Genomic DNA, 23,119 nt, shown 5'->3' with positions numbered 1-23,119 from the left:
TTGTCCTGGTAGGACTTGCTGTGTACCTAGCGCGGACAGTTCATGTCTCAATATTGCCGCCTGCTGTTGTGGGCACATTACAAGAGAAGAGGCAGGCGAGCTCAAGAAAAAGTGCGCACTTTAAATTATCGAATACCCGTTTTGTGGAATACGCTGAAAACAAAAAATTGCTTAGACCATGCCAAATTGGATTCAGACCAAAGCGGAACTAAAATTTAGTCGATTCCTTTCTTTTTCTCTTTTTTTTCGCGGGGGCGATTGAGATGAGGACATCGAATTTGCCATAGCCATGTGGATTTAGAAAGACGAACAAAATTTGCGCGATTCCAAATGCACGTTGCTGCTCTTGCTACTCTAGATATTCCAAAGTTTGCGTTGTAAAAGATTGCGTTGATTGTAAAAGATTGCGTTGTTGCGTTGTAAGACTGCGTTGTAAAATAAAATTTTACAACGCAATCTAAGCAACCTGCAATTCCGAAATTATTTTGTATCATAAATCTGTAAGTTATTAAATGGGAGGGAATTTTATTGTTCTTTAGGAGGCTCCTCGTCAAGTACTTAGAAGAACTCGCGGTGTTCCTGAAGGAGCTGTTGAGTCACCTATATTATTGAATATTTTACTCAGTTTCATTCCGTGCCGATATAATGTGTACCGGGTGTCGCAGTTACCTTGGACGAAGATTTTATGAAAACCCAAGAGCTCTAGAGAAATCGTACCGGCTGCATAGTAGCCTTACTCGTGTGTACTTACAGCTAGTAGCTTTTCATGACGAAGTATTAATAAATAATTACTTTTATTAAGTGAACCATTTAATTATTGCTTGAATCACCAACGTATCAATTACGAAGTTGTAGGGCACCTCCAATAACCTCCGAATGAAGCCTTTATTTCTCACTCAGCTTTTCCTCGTTGGTTTTTCTGAGAAAAAAAACCGAAAGCGCGAAACATCTAAAATGCGAGATAGATAAGCGCTCGCGTGACGCTATTCAAGCGCTCCCAAGCGAATAGCCACAGATACACTGCTTTACTAGCGGCGGCAGCTCAACACAGGGCTTCACGTTGTGTGATGTTCGCGGCATCTTGAGAACATACCGCTGACTCACTGCTACGCGTTGCGGAGCCACACGGGAGGGGGGAGGCTAGTGGGATTTAGAAGCTGGGAAAGCGTAACGGCGCATTTGGGACTGTAATCTTCCGCACTCGTTGTTCTGTAGATAGGCGACCCCGAAACGTATGTTCCTTTTGTTTCCTTGAGTAATAGAAACAAACCTTGCGCAGGCTACACCCATCTAATGCGTTTTGGTGGATCTGTACGGCCAGCATATACTGTTGTCGATTACGTAAATAATTTTCGCTTCACGTGTTAGTTCGTAGATAATAACGGGAGAACTCAACGGTACCACGCCGGTGACCTGCACTTCAAGAAGACAGTCATGCCTTCACGAATGATCAGACGGATAAAATGATCCTAGATTTTGGGGTGGCGCACGGCGACAAGAGGTAGGCAGCCAAGCTATGTCGGATGTGGCATTGTGGAGGACGCCCTAGTCTGTCAGCAATACTTAGAACGTATGAAGTCCTTTGCAAGACAGGTAGCTTCACGAGAAAGCAACACAGGACTGCGACGGTAGTTCAAGAAGCAGAAACGGATGTTGGGGCGTTCTTTGCTGCTAACCTTCACGGCAGTGTGCGCGACGCCAGTGCAGAGGCTGGAACCTCAAGGTGATCAGTGTGGAGGATATTTTTTTAAAGAAACTCATATGCGCTTGTACCATCTACATCTTCATCAAAAACTTGCAGACTGAGATTTTGAAAACAGACTTGACTTTACCAATTGAATTTTCACGAAACGCGAAGAAGAACCGGACTTTCTCACTCGCATGCTTTGGACGGATGAGGCTAATTTCTCCAGAAATGGACAAGTTAATCTTCACAACGCGGGATACTGGAATGATTGGAATCCCCACTGGCTGGCCCTAGCAGGGCACCAATACCAGTGGTCGTGTAATGTGTGGTGCAGTATTTTTGGTGGCAACATCATCGGACCCACCTCTTTTGGAAACACACTAACGACGCAAAGCTACGTCAACGACATCCTCGAGGGCCCCGGGAACGACGTCCGTTGCAACGTTCCGCTTGCGCACCTTCCGCTTGATGCAACTGTTTCGACACGATGCGGTATAGTATAGTATAGTATAGTATAGTATAGTATAGTATAGTATGGTACGCATACTAGTAGTTAGCCTCGAGCCTGACTCTACGAGCTTTTACCTGTGCCCTGGCAAGCGAGGTAGCCGGACATGACACCGCTGGAGTTCTTGTGGTACTATGTGAAAGATCGGGTGTACAGCAGCGAAACTACCACACCGGACGTCCTAAAAGCGAAAATAAGCAGAGTCTCTCCCGAAATTCCAACGTAGTTGGTCAAAGCTGCAACAGTACAAGTGTAGGAAAGAAGCAAGTACTGTATTAATTGAGATGGTGGCCTGTTTCAGCACGTGCTATAAGTGGCAGTGGAAAATAACCACTCAAAATTGGTGCAGGACGTCACTGTTAGCACACCTTCATGATGTCTCCCTATCCTTAAACAGAAAAAGATGCGAGAAAGACAGAAATAGGTAAAAAAATCTGCTTTTTTGCCTCTTTTCCGGAGTTCAAGAGACAGAACAAGTAAATGGCTAAAGCAGTGGCACCTTTAGATGTTTCTTTGTGCACGGCTGATATGTCTTATGTCCTTTCGGGTTTTCTCTAGAGATTTTCAGCTTCATTTTTAAATCTTGGTCCATGTTAACTGGGACACCCGGTATAAGTATGTCTAGGTAGGCGACCTAGCGTCTTCTTATCAGGTATAGACATTTAGGCACTATATAACCGCTTTCAGACATACTTGTGCGTTATTGTAATATGGTCAGAAAATATTACGCTCATCATAAATGTTAGGACGTGTTCAATTTTAATTTTTAATTCAAGTGATTCGGTGAACGTATCACTACGCTATGGCTTCCAAGATATAGAAATATACCACAAGTAGACTCAGTCAAGTATCTGGCTGTAATTTACATCTCCCTTAGCTTCAGGTCATGGGAACGTTAATTAAAGAAGTGAGAGCATTTGGAGTGTGACGAAAACTATGTAACGGTCAATAAGGGTGCAGAGAGATCTGCCTTTGAGGATTTAGGAAATGTATATACGCCATATCTTACAATTGAGTTGCGTGCTATATTCTAGTGCCGCAGCTTTTTAATTTCAGTCTCTGGTCCTATTAGAAAGGGGGGCTTTTCAGTTCCGCTGTGGATTATTAAAATTTTTTGTTAATACACTCCCTGAATCAGGAAGTACGGTAACGATCTCTGTTGCGCAGATTTCGCTTGCTAACTGTACAGATATGCTAAAAAAACGTACGAAGCATCATTCAGACGATTCGAAACCATTTGTATTTCCCAGGCGGCATTACTTTTGGAGCTAGTTGCAAAATTTCATACACATTAGCTGGTCTTCGTACGGAACCTGGTCGATCCTGTGAATGTACGTACACAACAGTCAGATAACAATTGGTAGAGGTGCGCGAGAATCGGTAAAGATAATTTTTGATAACTCCCGTAACAATATCTATAAAAGTAATGATACAAATGTTTCCTGAAGCATATTAAATGCGTTTAATAAGTTCACTCGTGGGTCCAGGAATAGACTCTCTCGTTGCTACCAATGCATCAAAATGGAAAGAAAAGTCAGGTAGTGCCATTTCTCCCATGCTCTTGATTGGTCTTTCTCTCTCGAAATTGCCGATTTCCTGCCAGTATTATTGCTGAATTTCTGGCATTAATATTAGCCCCGAAAAAAAAACTAATTCCACCACTTTCATCAGTAGTCGTAATACAGGTTTGTTGGCTCATCTTCATCGCTCACTGCGAATAGCGAATCTCGCATCTTGAATACGTTCCATCCTCTTGTGCCTGCTGAATGCAAATTAATAAGGCTAGTTTGGGTACAAAGGCATAAGTTATTGATTATGAATAAAATGGCAAATTGTCTGGTACTTCCAGGTCAAGTTACTTCACCAAAGCTAGATTCACCTCATATGCTATCATGCTTGATTTTTTTTAAACCCAGGTATAACTAAGTTTGAAGAGTATCGACACCTGCTATTCTGTTGGTAAAGAAATGTATTTCAAAATTGGAAGAACTGAAGCAACTTTCACTCAATTACCGTGTCGAACGCATTCCTTAATGTTACATCAAAACAGGGCTGATGTGGCTCCCTCGCCGCTGTGCCAGTTCTGTGGTAAATCTGAAACAAATGACCTTTTTTTTCGTATTTTGTGAACGATTTAGACAACAACATTCAGAAAAATTTGAGTAAATTTCGCAATTCCTAAAATTATTTTTCTCGGAGCCTCTTGGGCAACCGCACATGGATAGTGGCTCAAACGTTGAAGAATATATAGTTATTTAAAGAAACATTTTATTGCGGCAGAAATTATATTCACACTCCAGGTGCATTTCTGCCATTGGTATGGAAGTGAAGTTCACTATAAAGTCTAAGGGCGATAAAATCAACGCCGGGCGCCGTATGCTGTATGTGCGATTGAAAGCGTGCGATGGGGAACCGGCCATCACGGCTCCGTCAGGCGCACGCAAGGGACGGAAGCGGGGAGAAAGCGCGACGTGTTCGGTCGCGCGCGGGGCTCCGCGGAGAGGGCAGAAAAGGGGGAGGGTTGGGCGTTCTTCTCCGGCCGGCCCGGGCGGCCGTGCCCGCCTGCCCGGGTCGCTGTAACTTGAAAACCATTTGCGACGGGGACACACTCCGCCGTGCACTGTTTTTTTTTTCGTGGCGTAGTTCGCGTTTATGCGAGATGCGGCACGAAGACCAATTCGCTCGCTGCTGCAATCGCGATTCCTCCCTTTAGCGTTTTGACAGCGAGTTTCCGTGGTCATCGAGTTAGATGTGTTCATGCTTGGTAATTTAGTTAGTATGCCTATGTTTACAGGTTGATATGGCCGATAAAAGACTACCCTTACATCGTATAGCTGTCCACTAATTTGCTATCGCAATCCATGCTTCCCCTTTCAGCCAAAACTGCTAGTCTTTAATTGAGTTTATATTTACTTGCCATTTTTTGTTGTTTGGATTTTTTTCCCACTCTCGGAATACTTCATCGTCTTCTAATTCTACCCGCATCTTCCCCAATCTCCCATAGAGAGTATGAGCCAGTGACAGTGGGCAAACAAACCTACTCCACTCGATGGCCTGGCCCTACCGACGTGTTTCTTCAGGAGCCAGCTGCTCTCAATAAACAACACCGGTTGCTTTTCAAGATACAAGACAATATATGCCGACGACATTTCCATCTGGACTTACTCAGTGACTCACCCTGAGGTGCGGGCCAGGCTTCCGCGGGCAGCAACAATGACGGTTTCTGATCTCTGAGCACAAGACCTCAGTGTGTCTATCGGAGAGCGTGCATTGGTTGGTTTTACGTGATAATAAATGCCATCGCATCCCACTTCAACAAATGGCCAACCTGTATCCTATGCTAAGATGCATTGTTTTCTGGCGGTCATTATTGTCCATTACCTCTCGTGGAGCCCCCGCTGCGCCTATATATATCTGCGTCTATATATCTGAAGAAGTTATCCGCCTGCTACGGTTGTTAAATTTCTCTGCAGGAAAACTCTGGTTATACCAATTCATTTTCTCCTTCAGCTGTGCAGGGTGCTTACAGAGCGCTTACATTACAGACTACCAGTGCAGTCAAATACATGCAAGACGAACATTCGCGCCCTAAGTACGTGTCTAGAGCTGCCTAAGTGCATTTCAACACCAGCAGTAATTGCCATGGCGAGAGACTATACGAACCAGACACACTTAGTTGACTCTCTCAAAGCGTGCATTTGCCACCTGTCAAGAATCTGCGACCACTACTAAGCTTCCCTACCAGCCGAGAGACCTTAAGCGATCTATTAAAAAGTGGTTGGCACTAATCAAGAGTTCATAGCATCATCTTATACACCTGCTGCGAAGACTTCACGTCCCCTGAGGTGTCTCCGAATGCCTCAAGTGGCCCTTGCTATTCCCGGAATTACAAAAAAAAACAATCATCCAGCTCCCGCTCAGAAGTAGCTGACGCTGCTACTACTTAACTAGGCACATTAGGACCACACACACACACACACACACACACACAGATATATATATATATATATATATATATATATATATATATATATATATATATATATATATATATATATATATATATATATATATATATATATATATATATATATATATATACATACCCACGGTTTCGCTTCGCCTACCAGCACAGCTGCTGCTTTCGTCATTCCAGTGAAGCATACTACTGTTAAATTAAATGTCACAGATGCCTACATCTACGGCGACAGACTAGCAGCCCTACGTGCTGCTATGAACTAGGTCACCGATGAGCTGGCACAGAAATGGGTCATATATTGTTTCCATGTGGCTGCTCCTCACAGTATCCAGTCTGTCTTACTTTACAGAATATACGAGCAGACGATATCGGACATTAGGGAAACGCACCACCAATGCACTGTAAATAGGGCACAACATGAATACTTTGTTAAGCGCAAAAAGACAGACACGAGAAAGACGACAGGACAAGGCGCTTCCTGTCCGCCTTGTCCTGTCGTCTTTCTTGTGTCTGTCTTTTTGCGCTTAACAAAGTATTCATGGATTCGCACCAACTAGCCCGCCAACGCATTGTGCAGGGCACAACATAATCGTTCAGTAAATTCCTGCTTACTCTGGTATTGCCGCAACTACTTTGCTGTCAGGGCTGCCCGGTCTGCCCACGAATGAATGAATGAATCAATGAATGCATGGGGTTTATTGGTGCAAGGGCCAGGTATGGCCAACGAGCGTCAGGTCCGTGGTGATGAGTTGCAGTGTAGGTGTGAGTTCTATGAAGTTGATGTGACATGGCTGTAAAGAGGCCTTAAAAGTGGTCTCTAGAGTGCGTAAAATCTATGTGTAATAGGATTATGTCGATGAGAAATGACATGTTCTATGAGCTTTAAAATACATCGTGAAAGAATGATGCCCACGAAGACGTCCAGACGCGTCCAATACATTTCGCGAGGACGGACAGTACCTGGACACTTCGTCTGCTTGCACTCAGAAAGACACACGCTTTATGAAGTTCCAGTACCTTGCACTGCCGACTGCATAAGCTGGACCTCTTGCTACGGCTACAACGGTAGTTTAGTCTTTCCCGCGGCAGAGCAGCCTCGCTGTGCCCCTTGTGGCTGGGAGTGGTGTTTACGAACGCATACTTTTACCGTATGGAAATGATCAACAGCCCGAAATGCGACTCCTATGTGTGCGAGGAAACCGTCAAGCATCTATTGTGTATCTGCCCTCGCTACGACGTCCAATGCATCCTTCTCCAAATAAGTTTAAACCGACTAGACTCGAGACTGTTCCTTGAGTCAAAGATACTCGTAACGTGGCCACATTCGCCAATGGTACAAAAAGTTATTTGTGCACTAGTACAGTTCTTGAAGAGCATTGGTTCCAGAGACAGCTTTTAGTGCTCGTGTGCATCTTCCCACGCGCACTCCAGTGCTCAGTCTCGTCATCTTCTCCCTGTTTCTATTTCTGCTTTCCCCTACGCCTCGTGTAGTACAGCAAACCTGGCACTCGTACGGTTGCCATCCCTGCCTTTCCTCTTGCTTTCTGTTTCTTTGTCCACAAATGAACATACTTAGTTCAACCTAAAGAGCCAAATTAACGCAGAAATTTTTGAACCAAAGTGATTGCTCAACGTTTTCCTGTTCCCTGCCAGAACCAGCCGTGCAAATAGGGAGGTTAAACGAGCCACCGTCACCTTAGGCACGCTTAACATGCCACTCCGCATACGCGCACGCCTGGAGGATACATGCATTTAGCGAGGTTTACCTACAGTCTGACCAAGATTTTGAAAAAACAAACGTACTGACAACGAGAAACAGTCTAATGAATTCATTTTGCGTAATAGAAATTTATAATCGTCGAAACTTGTTCTGATCCTCACAATAATCACGGTAAGACATAAATGTTGAATACCGCGGTTGGTTTTATGAAAAGTCGCCAATCGGCTTAGGGTGAAAGCATGCCATGATATTGAGAATTGTACCTGCTCTTGACTCACGTTCAAAGCGAACATAATCATATATTTATAACCAAAGTGATGTCGACTAATGTGAGAAGAAAAGAAATTGAGAGCCTTCAATGGGGGAGGGGGGGAGGTACAAGAATTTAGTTAAAAAGCTTTGCCCTGAAGAAAAAGAAAGACAAAAATTATGGGAGTTTTCTTACATCGCGAAATTTCTTACTTCGGTGAAAATGCCGTCAGCATACAATGACTTCCGCAGGTATGAGTTTGACTCTCCTTAGGTTTTGGGCTCAGAGCTGCCTCCTCCTTGCCTCGTTAGCATCCAGGCAACTATGTGATCACACCTCACACCTCTTCTACCGTGTGTACCTGCAGAGCGGCTCGCAACAATGCTCTTTAGATGTCATTTTGCAGCGTTGTTTGCACGACATCAGAAGGGGGCCTGAGAAGTGAGCGATCTTCTCTGGTTACGAAATTTTCTCACATGGATCGCGAATACAGTGCCTCACGGTTAGGCTGTGGTGCAGCCTGCGTTTTGGGAAAATCGCGAATGCTCTTACAGCCTCTGAAAATCAGTCATAACGTCAATCCTTTACATATCATCATCATCATCAGCAGCAGCAGCAGCATCATCATCACCAGCAGCGGGAGAAGCAGCAGCAGCAGCAGCCGCCGCTGCCTGTTTATATGTCCACAACAGGAGGAGGAATCCCTGTTGCTGGGATCTCCAATTACGCCTATCTTGCGCTAGCTGATTCTAACTTGCGCCTGCAAGTTGCCTAATTTAATCACCCCGTCTCTTTTTCTGCCTTCCTCGACTGCGATTCCCTTCCTTTCACAGCCATTCTGTAACTTCAATGGGCCATCTGTTATCAACCCTATGAATTACATAGCCTGCCCAGCTCTCCCCCCCCCCCCATTTTCTTCTCTTATTCTCAACTGGAATATAGGCTATCCCCGTTTGCTATCTGATCTGCACCGCTTTCTTCCTGTCTCTTTTCCATAACTCTTTGCGCCGTCCTTCACTTGTTCTCGAGCTTCTTTGTCAACCTCCAAGTTTCTGCCCCAAATTTTGGTGCCATTTGAATGCAAGGATGGTGCAATTTTTTTTTTGACAACAGTAGTAAGCTCCCAGTCAAGATTTGGTAAGGCCTGCCACATGCACTTCAAGACATTTTTAATCTTCCGTATATTTCCTTCTCATGGTCAGAATCCTCTCTGGGTTGTGGGTAATCATAGATATGATAAGCGTATCCCTGTACAGATTTTAGAGGTTCACTAGCGATCCTCAATTCTCATTCCCTTGCCAGGTCATAGAACATTATCTTTGGCTTCTGCATATTTATCTTATTAATATTATTCTGGATATCGCTTTACAAATATCTTATTTCCAAACTCGTACCTCAGGCATTTCGTCGGCGACATTGTTGTACTCGCATGGATCTTCGACCAAGTCGAAAAGACACGGTGCCGCCTCAGAGTCGCAGTGTGTGTGAACTTCCACGTTCCTGCTGCCACAATCCAGAGGCGCCGAATAATGAGCCCCCTCCGGCATAGGTTTCGTCGGTTCTCCACAGATGGGGCTCCAGTCACCACGGCTGCGAAGTACTCGTACGACGACAGAAGCTCTGCATGCGTCCATGGCCTTATCGGCTGAGTTTCCGTCGGGATCCTGGCAACCAGCTGGATGAATCCAGCGGTCACTCTGTCCATTGAGGCTGGTGCCAATGACCAGCTTGTATCGGCCATGTATAATGGCCGAGTTGTTCGAGATCGGGTCTATGTTGATTAACAGCTCGTTTCTTGGCACCTGACTTTCAGGGTAGCGAAATGAGTGCAGGTGGCTGACGCCGTCCACGTCTCCCAACTCTCCCACAGATCCTCCTGCATAAGAGGCACTGGCATAAGTAACGTTCATTCAAGTTTGTATCTCAATCCGCATAGGCTGTAGAGTGAAAGCACAAGCGTCAGCAGGACAGATATATTAAGCAAACAGTCGTTCGTGTAATAGGTATATTTGTGCGCTCGACAATTATTATTATTATTATTTGTATTCGTACTGACATGATCGTCGTTCGCTTTCTTCCCGTCCTTCTAGGGTTATCGTGCTGTGAAAGTGTCCAATAGCTTACCTTCTAGCTTCATCACATACTTTGCTACTCAACGGTACCAGAGGCAACTGAAACGAAATTACGCGAATCCATCAGGCATGTTCTTATTTATGTGAAGCGACGTTTTGTTTAAGTGGTTAATTACGTTTTATAATAGAAACGCCACGCATATAGTTGTGAGTATTGTCGTGATATGCAATATGATACGCCATGAAATCTATATTTTTGTTCACTGCAAAGTCCTCAACCTTAATCTCATGTTGTGTTTGTATGTACATGGTCCCAAATGTAAAAAAAGAAACTGAAGAAAACCAAAGAAGCGGAATACATAATTCGCTAATCAGAGAAGGTTTTGCATGTACCTGCATAAGCTATGTAGAGGTGTTATCTCGAGATTTATTGTTTTATTACGAAGAACGCAGTCGCGCTCACTCCCACTGCTTGCCGCTCAACATTTTGTGCCATATATAACCTGATTAGCAAGAATGTGCTAGGCGAAAGTTTAGAAAAATATATAACAAATGGCTACTTACTATAAGCTCTTCCATTAATGGAGCGCGACACTTGGAGATTATTAAGAGGCGACATAATCTGCTAATGTCTTATGCCGTGGTTTAATGTTTTATTACGTAAAACTCATTTGAGATCACTGGCACTAATTTATTTGTCCCTAGAATTTCTGCTGCAAAAGTCGGTTTGCTGTATAACTAGCGATGAAGTTAGAATGACTTTACAAGACATATCCTGCGGGAAAACGGAAGGAGAAGATGTAATACCAGTGAATTTTTTTTCAAAGTTGGAGCGCATATTACACGTAATAGTTCTGCGGAAACCCGCAAGGTGAAGACAAATAATAAAGAAAAAAGGAGACATCCACCCAGTCGTAGCACTTGCTACAAACAAAACCCATAGGGGTTCCTCGAAAGGAGAGCCTCGTACTTGAAGAAATATTTGTCCTATTTCGGTACTCGAAGAAGAGACCGCCGGCCTTCTGGTTCAGCCGCTCTACAACCTGAGCTAACAAGGCGGCTAGCAGATGCCAGGAAAAGGTCGAACTTATCATAAACTCAAAGCAAAGGCAAGAGTTTAACATAATAATTTTGGCGGAAACCTGCAAGGGGAGTTAAGTAATAAATAAAGCGAAAATGAGACATCCACGCAACCGTAGCAATTTCTACAAAGGAAACTCATACCACAAAGGTGGTGGTCCCGGGTTCGAGTCCCGGACTAAGACTAATTTTTCTTCAACTGCCATGCTTTTCTTTCCAGGGACCCGCATGGGTATCGTTTGTAGCAATTGCCACGATTGGGTGGGTGGCTCATTTTTCCTCTATTAATTACTTTTCTCGACCTTGCAAGTTTCTGCAGAACTATTGCGTAAAACACTTCCCTTTGCTTTGATTTGGTGATAAGTTCGACTTCGCCCTTACATCTGCTAGCCTTCTGTTTCACTCACATGGTAGAGCGGCTGTCCCGGAAAGGCGGGGGTCCTGGGTTCGAGTCCCGAACCAGGACGAATTTTCCTTGAAGTGCGGGCTTTGTATTTCGAGGGACCCGTATGCGTTTCCTTTATAGCCACTGCGACGATTGAGTGGATGTCACATTTTTTCTTTATTGTATATATTGCACTTTAAAAACCTACGACCCTTAATATGTAATGCCTCATTGGCTCAAGTGTACCTCTGAGGAAGAATATCAACGTTACAGTAATCCATATGGAGGGAAGAATAAAAAAATTGAGAGTGACAAGCTCATGTGCTTGCTTTCAGAGATGTATATAACATATTCACGAAGGTAATTTTTCTATAGGACCAGGGCGACACTTGATTTCCATCAATCGAGAGAACAAGCTGGCTTCAGAAAGGGGTATCCTACAATGGATCACATGGATGTCTTCCGTGAGGGAATTGGAAAATTTGCGGAGTACAACCACCCTTTCTATATAGCTTTCATAGATCGTGAAAATGCATTTGATTCAATAGAGATACTAGCACTCATGGAAGCATTGCTTAATCAAGGAGTACAGAAAGTACAAGCGAACAACTTGGCAAATACATGGAAAGATTTTACAGCTACCTTGCTTGTCCACAACATAAAGTGAAAGTCACCTATCAATAAAGGGGTCTGGCAAGAAGACACAATCTCTCCACTGCTGTTGTACAATGCATTCTCAGAAGTATTGAAGCTGTTATACTGGGAACGCTCAGGCACCGTAGATTTGGATATGGCATTGTCCTGCTCAGAAACCCTGGGGACGAATTGCAACAAATGTATAACGACGTTAAACGAGAAAATGCAAGGTTCAAACTGAAGATTGATATCCAGAAGACAAAAGTGATGTTCTATAGCCTATTAAGGGAACAATTTTTCGTGATCTCCAATCAGTCTCTGGATTCTGTCCATGAGTACGCTCACATAAGTCCATTGCACACAGGAGACCCTGATCCCATGAGAAGAAAACTTTCAGAAGAACAAAAAGGGGCCGGAGTGCATACGGCAGGCATTACCAAATCATGACCGGGAGTTTACGGCTGTCATGAAAAGAAAATGCATAATTTTTGCATTCTACCGGCACTAAGCAAAGAAATTTGAAATCAACTTAAGGACCACAGAAAAGCGATGAAATGATAAAGTCGCAGTTTTGCCCGAAAGGCGAAACATGCGAAACACAACGTGTTTTTAGTGTTTTATTGTAAATGACATGTCTAATGATGTATTTGATCTGTAGATGTTCTTTATAATACGCTAATTTCCTGACTACTGATATCACCATCAATGTTGTTATTATTAACCGGGGGTCCCACTGCAGTTCCTTTACTTTGGGACCCTCGTCTGTATATTTGTCATGTAATTACTTCTTGTTTTAGAACCAATAAATCTGAATCTGAATCTGAATCGATTGCTATAGCAAATTAGTGGACAGCTATGCGATGTAAAGATAGTAATTTTATCGGCCGTAGCAACTTGTAAAGATAGGCACACTAACTAAATTACCTAACATGGTATCAGGCGCAAACAAGCAAGCATGAACACATCTGACTCGATGACCGCGGAAACTCGCTGTCAAAACGCTGGCCCTTAGGAATTGTGGCAGCAGCAGCGAGCGAAAGTGACATTTGTGCTAGCCGTCGCTTCAACGAAAAGTGAACGGCGGGAACACACAACAGCAACAAAGCAATACGCTGACGAAGCACCTACACTCTGCCATTGGCGCGGGCGAGATTGAGCCGCGATCGTCGGCTCCCCTCGCACGCTTTCACTCGCACATACAGCGTATGGCGCGCGGCGACGGTATTATCGTCTTTGCACTTCATACAAATCCTCACTTCGATGTCGACGCCCACGCTCATGCCGACGGAAGAATTGCGCTTGGAGTGTCAGTATAATTGCTACCGCAATAAAAAGTGATTTGCAATGTTAAGATACCGAAATACACCGGTGAAAATCAGAGAGCAAATGCAGATAGCCAATGTTCTAGCTGACCTTAAGCGAAAAAAAAATTAACCGATTACCATTACAATCATTTATCTTTTAAAAGAACTCGCAGTTTCTCCCTGAAGCTGAAGCGTCAACTGCGATAGAAAATTACGAGGCTGCCATACGCATTATGGATAGTACTTTTACCGATCGTAACAGCTGTTAAACATTCGCTTGCTAATAAATTAGCAAGCACAGTTTCAGAAGACACAGCAAACATGAGCACATCACACTCGATGATCCCGGACACTCGCTGTCTAAACGGTAGCGTGAGGAAGCGCTTCAGCAGCAGCGAACAACGTGACTTTCGTGATATCTATAATAATAATAATAATAATAATAATAATAATAATAATAATAATAATAATAATAATAATAATAATAATAATAATAATAATAATAATAATAATAATCAGTCTCAGTACGCCCACTGCAGGGCAAAGGTGTCTCCCATACTTCAACTACCCCGGTCATGTACTAATTGTAGCCATGTTGTCCCTGCAAACTTCTTAATCTCATCCGCCCACCTAACTTCCTGTCGTCCCCTGCTACGCTTCCCTTCCCTTGGAATCCAGTCCTTAACCCTTAATGACCATCGGTTATCTTCCCTCCTCATTAGATGTCCTGTCCATGCCCCCCCCATTTCCTTTTCTTGATTTCAACTAAGATGTCATTAAGTTGCGTTTGCTCCCTCATCCAGTCTGCTCTTTCTTTATCCCTTAACGTCGCACCTATCATCCTTCTTTCCATAGCTCGTTGCGTTGTCCTCAATTTAAGTAGAACTCTTTTCGTAAGCCTCCAGGTTTCTGCCCCGTAGGTGAATACTGTATTTTTCAGCGTCTTGCCGTCTAACAGGACGGTAGCTAATTGCTATGGTACAAAACACTGTGAATTATTGAATTATTTACACGGCATTTCTTTACCAGATTTACAAAAGCTTCGCTTATCATATGCCAATGTATGGCTTTGATGTGATGTAATTTTTTAAAGCGTCAACTGCGATATTTTTCTACTCGGGAGGCCAGATTATGTATTGGCAGAAAGTTCTGTAGCAGCGCAATAGCAACAGTCGGAGTTCTCTAATTGGTGGTGGTGTTTTTTCAGACTGCTAGTTCGCGCTAATTCTTAACAGCTCGTTGTAAAAGACTATGCTCTTATAATACTGTTGGAATATCTCAAGTTAAGAAAAAGAAAGCTAAATTAAGAATGATTCGTCACTCCAGACCGGCCATCAAAGCGTTCGAGAGATGGGTCGCGTCCGACCAGGCTTTACGCGTCCTCCACGGCGCCGATCCGAGCACTCTTTAGCACCACACCGTCATCTGGCTTCCCGCCCACTTGGGAAACCTCAACAAGACAGCCCACGACGCTACGTGCGCGTTTACCCACCGCGCCGTCACCCCCGCGCAACCGTGTCTCGACGAGTCGGAGACGAACAAGGACGCCGCAGTAACGTACAACGAAATCACTCAAAAACGTTTACCTGGGACTACGTCTCTTTCCGCACCCCAAACGAAACTGGCCGCCGGCTCTAACGCTAGGCTTGTTACAGACACATACATATCCTAATGCCGCCACGTTACACATTCTACTTGGACATCTGTCCCGACGACGCGTGGCCCTCGTGCCGCGTAACGGTGACACTCGCACACGTGCTCAGGGAGTGTAGAAAGGCTCCGCCCGAGTCTACCTCGGACCACTGGGAGAAGACCCTACGAAGCCCGCTACGCCAAGACCAGCGATGAGCCGCCCAACCGGCCCGCGAATAGGCCGCCAGGTACTCCCTGACGGTTCCCTGCGTGGAAGACGCCCACCTGGCGTTGACGCGCGTCTTGCACGACGTTTAATAAAGGTTATCCAATTCAATCATCGCTCGAAGTAAGACCTTGTGATCGAATTAGTTCAGGCCTCAAAGTGAACAAAATAAAACTTGAACAATTAGTACTCATGATAGTAGGCCGTTCACACCGTCAGCTGTACTTACACGGAACCGCAAAATATTCGGAACTCTCTAAAAACAAGTAGGACTATGCTCTATCCGATTTGGTCGTCTTATCGAATGGTCACCATAAGTAAATGCGAACATTTTTAAATTTTGCGTGTTTCAGAATAGTAAATATGATTGTTCATATATCAAATTAGAGAGGAATTTGCGAAAAATTTTGTCCCCGCAGCCGAAATAGGCATAAAACATGAGGATTTGCATAATTCAGCAGGCAATGGCACTCAGGCACCCGAACATCGCCGTCTAAACCAGAATTATTCGCACTCTGAAGAGTTAGGAAAATACACGCAAACTACAGATTAGTTCTTAATGCCTCATTCGTGCTTTTCGTAAGCAAGGCTTCATAACGTGCAATATAAGGACGGAAACTTGGGAGCAGTATTGATGAGAAGATTGGTGAACATTATTTGTGAGAACAGCTGTTTGGTGCTAGAAAGCTATTCGAAAAGTATTCTATATTCGATTCCTTTCTTGCACTTCAAATCGTATTTGATTCTGTTTCCAAAAATTGCGCAGAATACATCAACAATGGTTACAAACATAGGCGAGGAGCAGAATACTTCAAGAACGCTATTGGATTTTATAAAGGAATGATTTAGTTCATGGTGTGCATATGTTACTCTTCGGATATTTAGGCAGCTCTTCTTATTCATTGCATAATTGCGTAAAGAATACCGCCGTTATTTTAGCGCATGTGTGTCAGTAGAACATAGCATATAAGCCGATTTGTCATTTGTTTGTTGTGTCCAGCTGCGCGAGCACCGGCGTTTAAGGCGGCTGCCGTCCTCCTCTCCCGTTAGAGCCCTCTTCCGCCGAAATGGCAACGCACAGCACTTACCTTAACGCTTCTGAATCACCTGTTTTTCTCTTTTCTACCATAATTTTCCCAAACGCAGCCATTGAGGACTCCACCTGTGTGTGAAACAATTACTGTGGTTTTCCTCTTTTTGAAGAGAATTGGTTCTTGAAGGGAAAAGAAAGGGTTGACACTAGTTCCTGCAGCCCTTGCGGGAGCATAGCTCGGCGCCAACAAGGGTAGGGAGAGATAGTGGGAGCAAAGGAGATAGCAGGGTAGGGGGTTAAAGTGCCGCCATGGCAGCGGCTGAGCAGACCGGCAGGAAGGGCTAAGTGGGTTCGGCAGGAATGGTAATCGGGTGAAAGGTGAGGGGGCGGTGATTCTGCAGGAGCCAGATGGCCGGGGTAGGTCGAGTAGCCTAGAGCGGTTTAGATAGCCGTGAGGCTATCCCTCTGCAGAAAATCCTAGTGTCTCGCCGAGAGCCCCGACGGGCAAGGTACTCGACGACACTTAGTAGGGCTGGAAGCTCATTGTGACCAGGGAAGAGGATGTCTTCCTGCCGTGCAGAAGGAAGCCCCAGGTGCCGGATCTCCTGCAGAAGGCTGCCACGCTGCTGCAGGTAAGCAGGGCAGGCCAGCAGGGGGTGCTCCAGGGTCTCGGCCTCCCCACAGGAGGCGCAGGCTGGAGAGGCGATGAGGCCGTGCTGATGGCGGGGAGCACCCGACCAACAGCAGCCAATCCTCAGTCGCAGCAGGAGGGAGGTTTCCCTGCGTGCAAGGCTGCGCTGCCGAAGTGGTCGTGGAGGGCAGCCCAAGGACATCCGCTTGTACGGATGGCAGGCGAGCTGATGACGTCGCAGGCTGTGACTTGTGAAGTCCCTGGCTGCAACTGCCAGGCTGGGCGAGACCACCCAGTGGCGAGCACGTTTTGCCGGTGCATCAGCGTCCTCGTTGGCCGGTATCCCTACGTGGGCTGGAAGCCAGTGCAGGGACACCGAGCAGCCCGCCTGCCGGAGCGCCGTCAGCCTAGTCGAGAGCACGGCGACCCTGAGGCTGGCCATTTCGGGCCTCTGCAGGCTCAGAAGTGCCACCTCGGAGTCGCAGTAGATGGTAACTGGGGTCGCGAGCAGCTCTTTCGGGAGTAAATCCACAGACAGGTGGAGGCCTACTACCTCTGCCGCTGTTGAGGTCGCATAGGCGGTGAGGCGACAATGCCTGGTCTTCCGCAAGGCGTGCACCAGGCAGGCCGCAGTCTACGAGCCCGCGTCCGGCATCACCAAGCCGTCAACGTAGATGTGCAGGTGTCCTCCATGGTCCTCATGTCGGAGGGAGGCAGCCGTCTGCTGAAGGGCACAAGCCGGGGAGCGCCGTTAGCAAACGCCGGGCAGCTCTGTGATGATGGGTATGAGTGGTCTCTTGGGAGGAGGCAGCTGTGCGTTGTTCGCTGGAGGCCTCCCAATCACCTCCTCGTGCAGCTGAGTGTCTCTCCGTCTGTGAATGCGGCCGCGAGTGCAGTCGGCACAGCAGGGCACTGCTGTCTCGGCCATGGTGGAGGCGGTCAACATGGCGTAGCCCCTGTTGCAGTAAGCGGAGTGGCAGGGGCCATGCTCGCGCCTCACCCAAGGTTGGCAGCGACTTGAGAGCTGCGGGTAGTGCCCAGGCCGAGCCTAATCGCCGCCTCATTCTGCAGCTCCAGCTTATTGAGACGGGCACGTGGTAGTGCCAACAGTGGAAGGGCCTGGCTGCTGCATCGTACAGCCGCCGAGCCCACCTAGTGGCAAAACCTTGTCTTCGGGCAAGAAGCTGGGAGGCTGCCTTATAGACGCGGATGACCTGGACATGCAAGGTCTTGACAGCAGGCAGTCAGGACAGCCGGTGATCAATGCGCAGCCCCAGGTACGCCACTGCCGTGCTCCAGGGTGCATCTGTGTGTCTGGGGACCGCTATTGGGTGGACCAGCATGACCTCCGTCTTCGTTGCCGATATGACAAGGCCAATGCTGCTCAGGTAAGCATTGGCGGTGTCGACGGCTCTTTCTGGGGCCGAGCTTGCGCTGCAGTGGCTGTGTGGAGGACTTCGCCCCACAGGGAGATGTCGTCCGCATAGATGGAGGCATTCCGGGGTAGTGGGGTTCGATCTGCAGGGACGCAGGTAGCCGGGCCAGGGCCAGGTTGAACAGGAAAGGCCTCATCACTGACCCTTGTGGGACGCCCGCTGCCACCGGCTGAGGGGAGCTCCTCGATCGGCCCACTCGTACCCTGAGGGTGCGTTCCTCCAGGAACGACGAGATGAACCGCCGCAGGTTCCCATTGATGCCAAATACGTCCAGGGCGTGATGAACGACTGGATGGGGCAGGCTGTCGAAGGCCCCATTGATGTCCATAAGCACCAGGAGCACGGCGTCACCCCAGGCCTTAGCATTTCTCAGCGTGGACACCCCATCAACGATGGAGTCTGCGGTGCATCGGCGCCGCCAGAACCCCGTCTGCTCTTCGGCAAGGAAGCCACGGGCATGGGCCATCCAGTCCAGTCGGACCGGAGCAATGACCTCCATCACCTTGCAAGCGGCGGAGGTGAGGGAGACCGGCCGATAGGAGCTCACGTTTCCAGCCGGCTTTCTGGCCTCCAGGATGGGGGCCACGATGGCTGTGCGCCATGACTCCGGCACCTACCCTGACCGCCAAATGTCGTTGTAGCAGTGAAGCAGGCACTGCTGCTCACTAGCGGCCAAGTTGCGGAGCACTTGGGTCCTCACTCCATCGGCTCCTGGTGCGCTGCGACGCTTCCCCCTCTTCGGGGCAACTTGGAGCTCGTGCAGCGTCAGCGGGTCCTGGCAGATAGCCATAACCTGGCTGGATGTCCACCCCGGGTGGTGTTTGTGCAGGCAGCTAGGCAGGCTGACGGACGCCTGTCCTACCGGCAGGATGGCTGCAGTGCATAGTACAGCCGGCGCGAACTGGTCGGCAAGGAGTTCCGCAAGGTCCTCTTCGCTGATGCCCAGTGATGGCTATGGCGAGGAGCGCTTATAGGCTTGCTCTCCTGCCGGTGAGGGATTTGAGCAGTTTCCAAGCCAGGGGCCGTTGGACCTGTCTTCGATGGCCGAGAAGAGGCTACTACAGCTCTGGCTCCTCCTGCGACGGGCCTAGCTTCTGCAGCGGGCATCCACGAGTCTGTACTTGGTCCAATGCTCTGCCTTGCCCGTCCGGATTGCTCCGTGCTCCATACGGCGCCTGGAGGCGCGGTGGTTGAGTAGGTACTCCCACTCCGGGTGGAGAGTATCTGGTTGGGCAGAACACTGAACGGTGACAGCCTCAGCACAATCTGCGATGGCGCTCAGGAAGTCACGACCATCGTCCAACTTGCTGCAGTGCTTTCTGAACAGGGACCAGTCTGTGACGTGGTTAGTTCTAGACCTAGGCCTTCTCCCAGACCTGGGGCTGATCACGATAGGGAAGTGGCCAGACCCCCATGTGTCCGGAGCTGTGGCCAAGGAGTAGGATAAATGGTTGGTAGTGAGGGAGAAGTTGATGGCTGTGCGAGCTCCACTGCAGACATATGTTGGCGCGGTGTTCAAGATCAGCAGGCCAGCTCGGCTGATGGCCTCAGTGAGGCCCTTGCCTTGGCGGGTGCAGCTGCGGCTTCCCCAGTCCACGTGGTGTGCGTTGAAGTCACCGCACAGGACTGCATGCCCACCGAGGCGAAAAGCCAGCTGGACGAGGCTGGATGGATCCGACGGCTTTCCTGGAAGGATGCAGATGCTCGCCACAACCCTGTCCTGGCTGCCAAGGCGTACCGGGACGGCACATGACTCCAAGGGGCCACCCGCGATGTCAGCAACAGGTAGAACGGCATGCGCCAGGGTGCGGCGGGCGTAGATTGCCGAGCGTGGTTTCCCTGGCTTGTGGGCTCCATCTGGGCTGGGTGCGGCAGTGCAGCTGTGTGTGGCACAGGTAGTGGCGCCCGAGTTGCTCGTGTAGCCGGGGAGCCGTAGGTTCTCAGGCACGGCGTATACCTCCTGCAGTGCGAGTACGTCGAAGTCGCATTGTAGGAGATAGTCACACAGCTCGTTGTGCCGTCGGCGCCGCGAGTTCACATTCCACTGGAGTACCAGTGGGCGGCAGCAGTGGGACCTCGATGGGTTGCTAGCCATGCAAGTGTTGGGCTGATGGCACCCCTCCCCCCTGGGGGCAGAGAGCTCGGAGTGGGCTCTCAGCAGGCAGCATCTCTCCGATGGCCTTCCGTGTCAGCTGCAGGCTCCCGATAAGCTGGTCGCGGGGGTCTGGACAGGCCTGAGGTGGTGGTGTGGCTGGTGCCTCCGTGGGTGTGGTGGCGGCTTCAGATGATCCGGCTCGGAGGGTCAGTGGGGCTGCTTCGGGTGTCTGGCCAGGAAGGAGCATCGCCGACTGGTACATTCGTGAGCTGCCGGTTAGGGCCTGTGCATACGAGACCTGTGTAGAGATCTTCGCCTGCTGTGTCTCTTCCTGCACTGAGATCTGGACGGCACGACGAGAGAGGGTAGTAGGGACGGCCGCCATGATAGTTGCCACCCTGCGTTCTTCCTGCCACCTGAAGCCACATCTGTCTCTCTCTTTCTTTTACAGCTGACAAGAGGAAATGGCAATGGGAGAAGAGTATGGTGGCCCTTGCTGAGCGCTTAAGAAAATCGCCTAAGCCTGCAGACACCAGAAAGATCGCTCGTGACAGCACATCCACCTCAATAGCTCAATAGTCATGTTCGGCTGAAAGAGCTCGTCGGCGTTCGGCGACGAGCGCGACCTGCAACTTGTTTAAGCGAGACGCGCGCCTTTTCTATTGGCGCCTTTGTTTCGAACGTCCACCCGCCAACTGCCAGCGGTCAACCAAAAAAAGCGGAAAAGAGGCAAGCAAAGATACTCGCTTTAGAATTTATATTCGCACGCTCCCATACGCTAGTTTAGCGATGCCACTGGTGATGAGAGGCTCTGTTTGTCGTTGTCACTTATGATCGTCTAAGCTTTTTACACATTCAGTGTTAATGTTGCTGAACGGCAGGCATGCAAACACGGACACTAGAAGCAGCGAAAACATCAACACAAAGCGCTTCATTTCCTTATAGCACCCGTATTTGCACGCCGGCCCTTCACTAACACTAAGTCATATAAATCTTGTGTACATTTCAGTGGTTCCATTACTCAGTGTTGTTGGGGCAGCGCTTTGTTCAAACAGCTCACCTGCCATCTCATATAACGTGGGCAGCCAGTCGGTAACGTGGAAGAAACGTTCATAGACGGACCCAGGCCCGCGCCAAAGAGGCTGGGATGTCCATATCAGCCCGGGCACGCGAATACCTCCTTCCCAGAGGGTCTCCTTCTCTCCCTTCAGTGGCCAAGCAGAAGCTGCGTCCAGTCCAAAGGACGTCGAGCAGGCGCCGTTGTCCGAGGAGAACACGAGAACGCTATCTTCCAGCATGCCTTCCTCGTGGAGAGCCTTGAACACATCGCCAACGGAATCGTCCAAGGCAGAAACCATGCCTGCACGTGTAGTCAGTCGGTTGTACCGCCAACAATGCGGCGAGCGAAATTGCTTAAACTCATCCGTGCAGACAACACGTCCATCGTTATCATCGGGGAAAGCATCGACACCCCACTGCGGCTGCCCAACGCGCCCAAGGCGCACTGATACCGAACATCACATTGCTGCTCTCTTCCCCGCCCACAGCAGATCAAAGGAGGACATAGATACCTATAGTGACACCACCGGAAAATAATGCAGCCGCATATATTGAGCACGGAGACCTAGAATCGGTGGCAGTTTAGCTGTTAAACGCCAAAGCCCATTCATTAACCGGAGTAGCCTCAGAACCTTAGCGTAGGAGAGATATCATCCTTTTGTGTACTAGAGAACTGTGTTCGGAACTTGTAGAGGTCTACAAACACGCGTAGGTAATCGTGGCGTTCACCTATGGACGTAGAGATTTACTTCTGCACAACAATACGCTGTTCACAAATACACTAGGGCAAGCTGGATGTATTATTACCGCTGTGCGTGTCCCAGCTGCGGAAATAATCAGTTTCTTGTCGAATGCCACGATCTGTAAAATTTGACGTCCTCTATTCCAAGCTTGACTAGACCCATCCCAACTCACCTATTACGAGCCATCTACTTGCAATGCTACGAAAATTGGCAAAAGAATGGGTTCTCGTTGTGTTGCCGATACTAGAATAAATGACATGCGTATCAAAATTTCCCGGATGACTTGCAATGGTATTGCTAGTTTCATATAGGCGTGCAATGGATCGCATACAATGTATTCGATCGAGAAATGGAGCTGGGAATTGCGCCCATGGGGAGCTTCCTAAAGCCCAGCATTAAGGTGTGTCTATGGTAGACTGGTCATGCCTCACCGGCGTACAGAGTCCTGTTGACGTGTCCAATGGCGTCGTAGCCACGCAGGTATATTTCGGGAACTTGCAGCCGTTCCCTCTCGGTGGCAAAGTGTGGCGCCAAGTGTGCCACATAGAGAAACATCGGCTGTAGGCAAGCGAAAATTGGAATATTGTAATAAAAAAAATCTTCAGAAAAAGGTTGCGCAATCACTGTTGCTTTCGCCACTTTT

The 23,119-nt window shown here is 47.9% G+C and overlaps 1 protein-coding gene across 2 annotated transcripts in view; it reads right to left on the bottom strand.

Moving 5' to 3' along the window:
• The window catches only part of LOC142571001 (arylsulfatase B-like), an 82,009-nt gene that overhangs the window by 2,899 nt on the left and 55,991 nt on the right, over positions 1 to 23,119 (bottom strand). For both annotated transcript variants that reach the window (XM_075679297.1, XM_075679298.1), the window contains exons 6-8: positions 22,908 to 23,034; positions 21,735 to 22,034; positions 9,539 to 10,020 (exon numbers count right to left, since the gene is read on the bottom strand). In XM_075679297.1, the coding sequence (XP_075535412.1) occupies positions 9,539 to 10,020; positions 21,735 to 22,034; positions 22,908 to 23,034 (909 nt within the window). The remainder of the gene's footprint in view (positions 1 to 9,538; positions 10,021 to 21,734; positions 22,035 to 22,907; positions 23,035 to 23,119) is intronic.

Source organism: Dermacentor variabilis, chromosome 2 (genome assembly GCF_050947875.1).
Source record: "Dermacentor variabilis isolate Ectoservices chromosome 2, ASM5094787v1, whole genome shotgun sequence".
Classification (NCBI taxonomy): domain Eukaryota; kingdom Metazoa; phylum Arthropoda; class Arachnida; order Ixodida; family Ixodidae; genus Dermacentor; species Dermacentor variabilis.
This window is presented reverse-complemented; position numbering and strand designations above follow the sequence as displayed.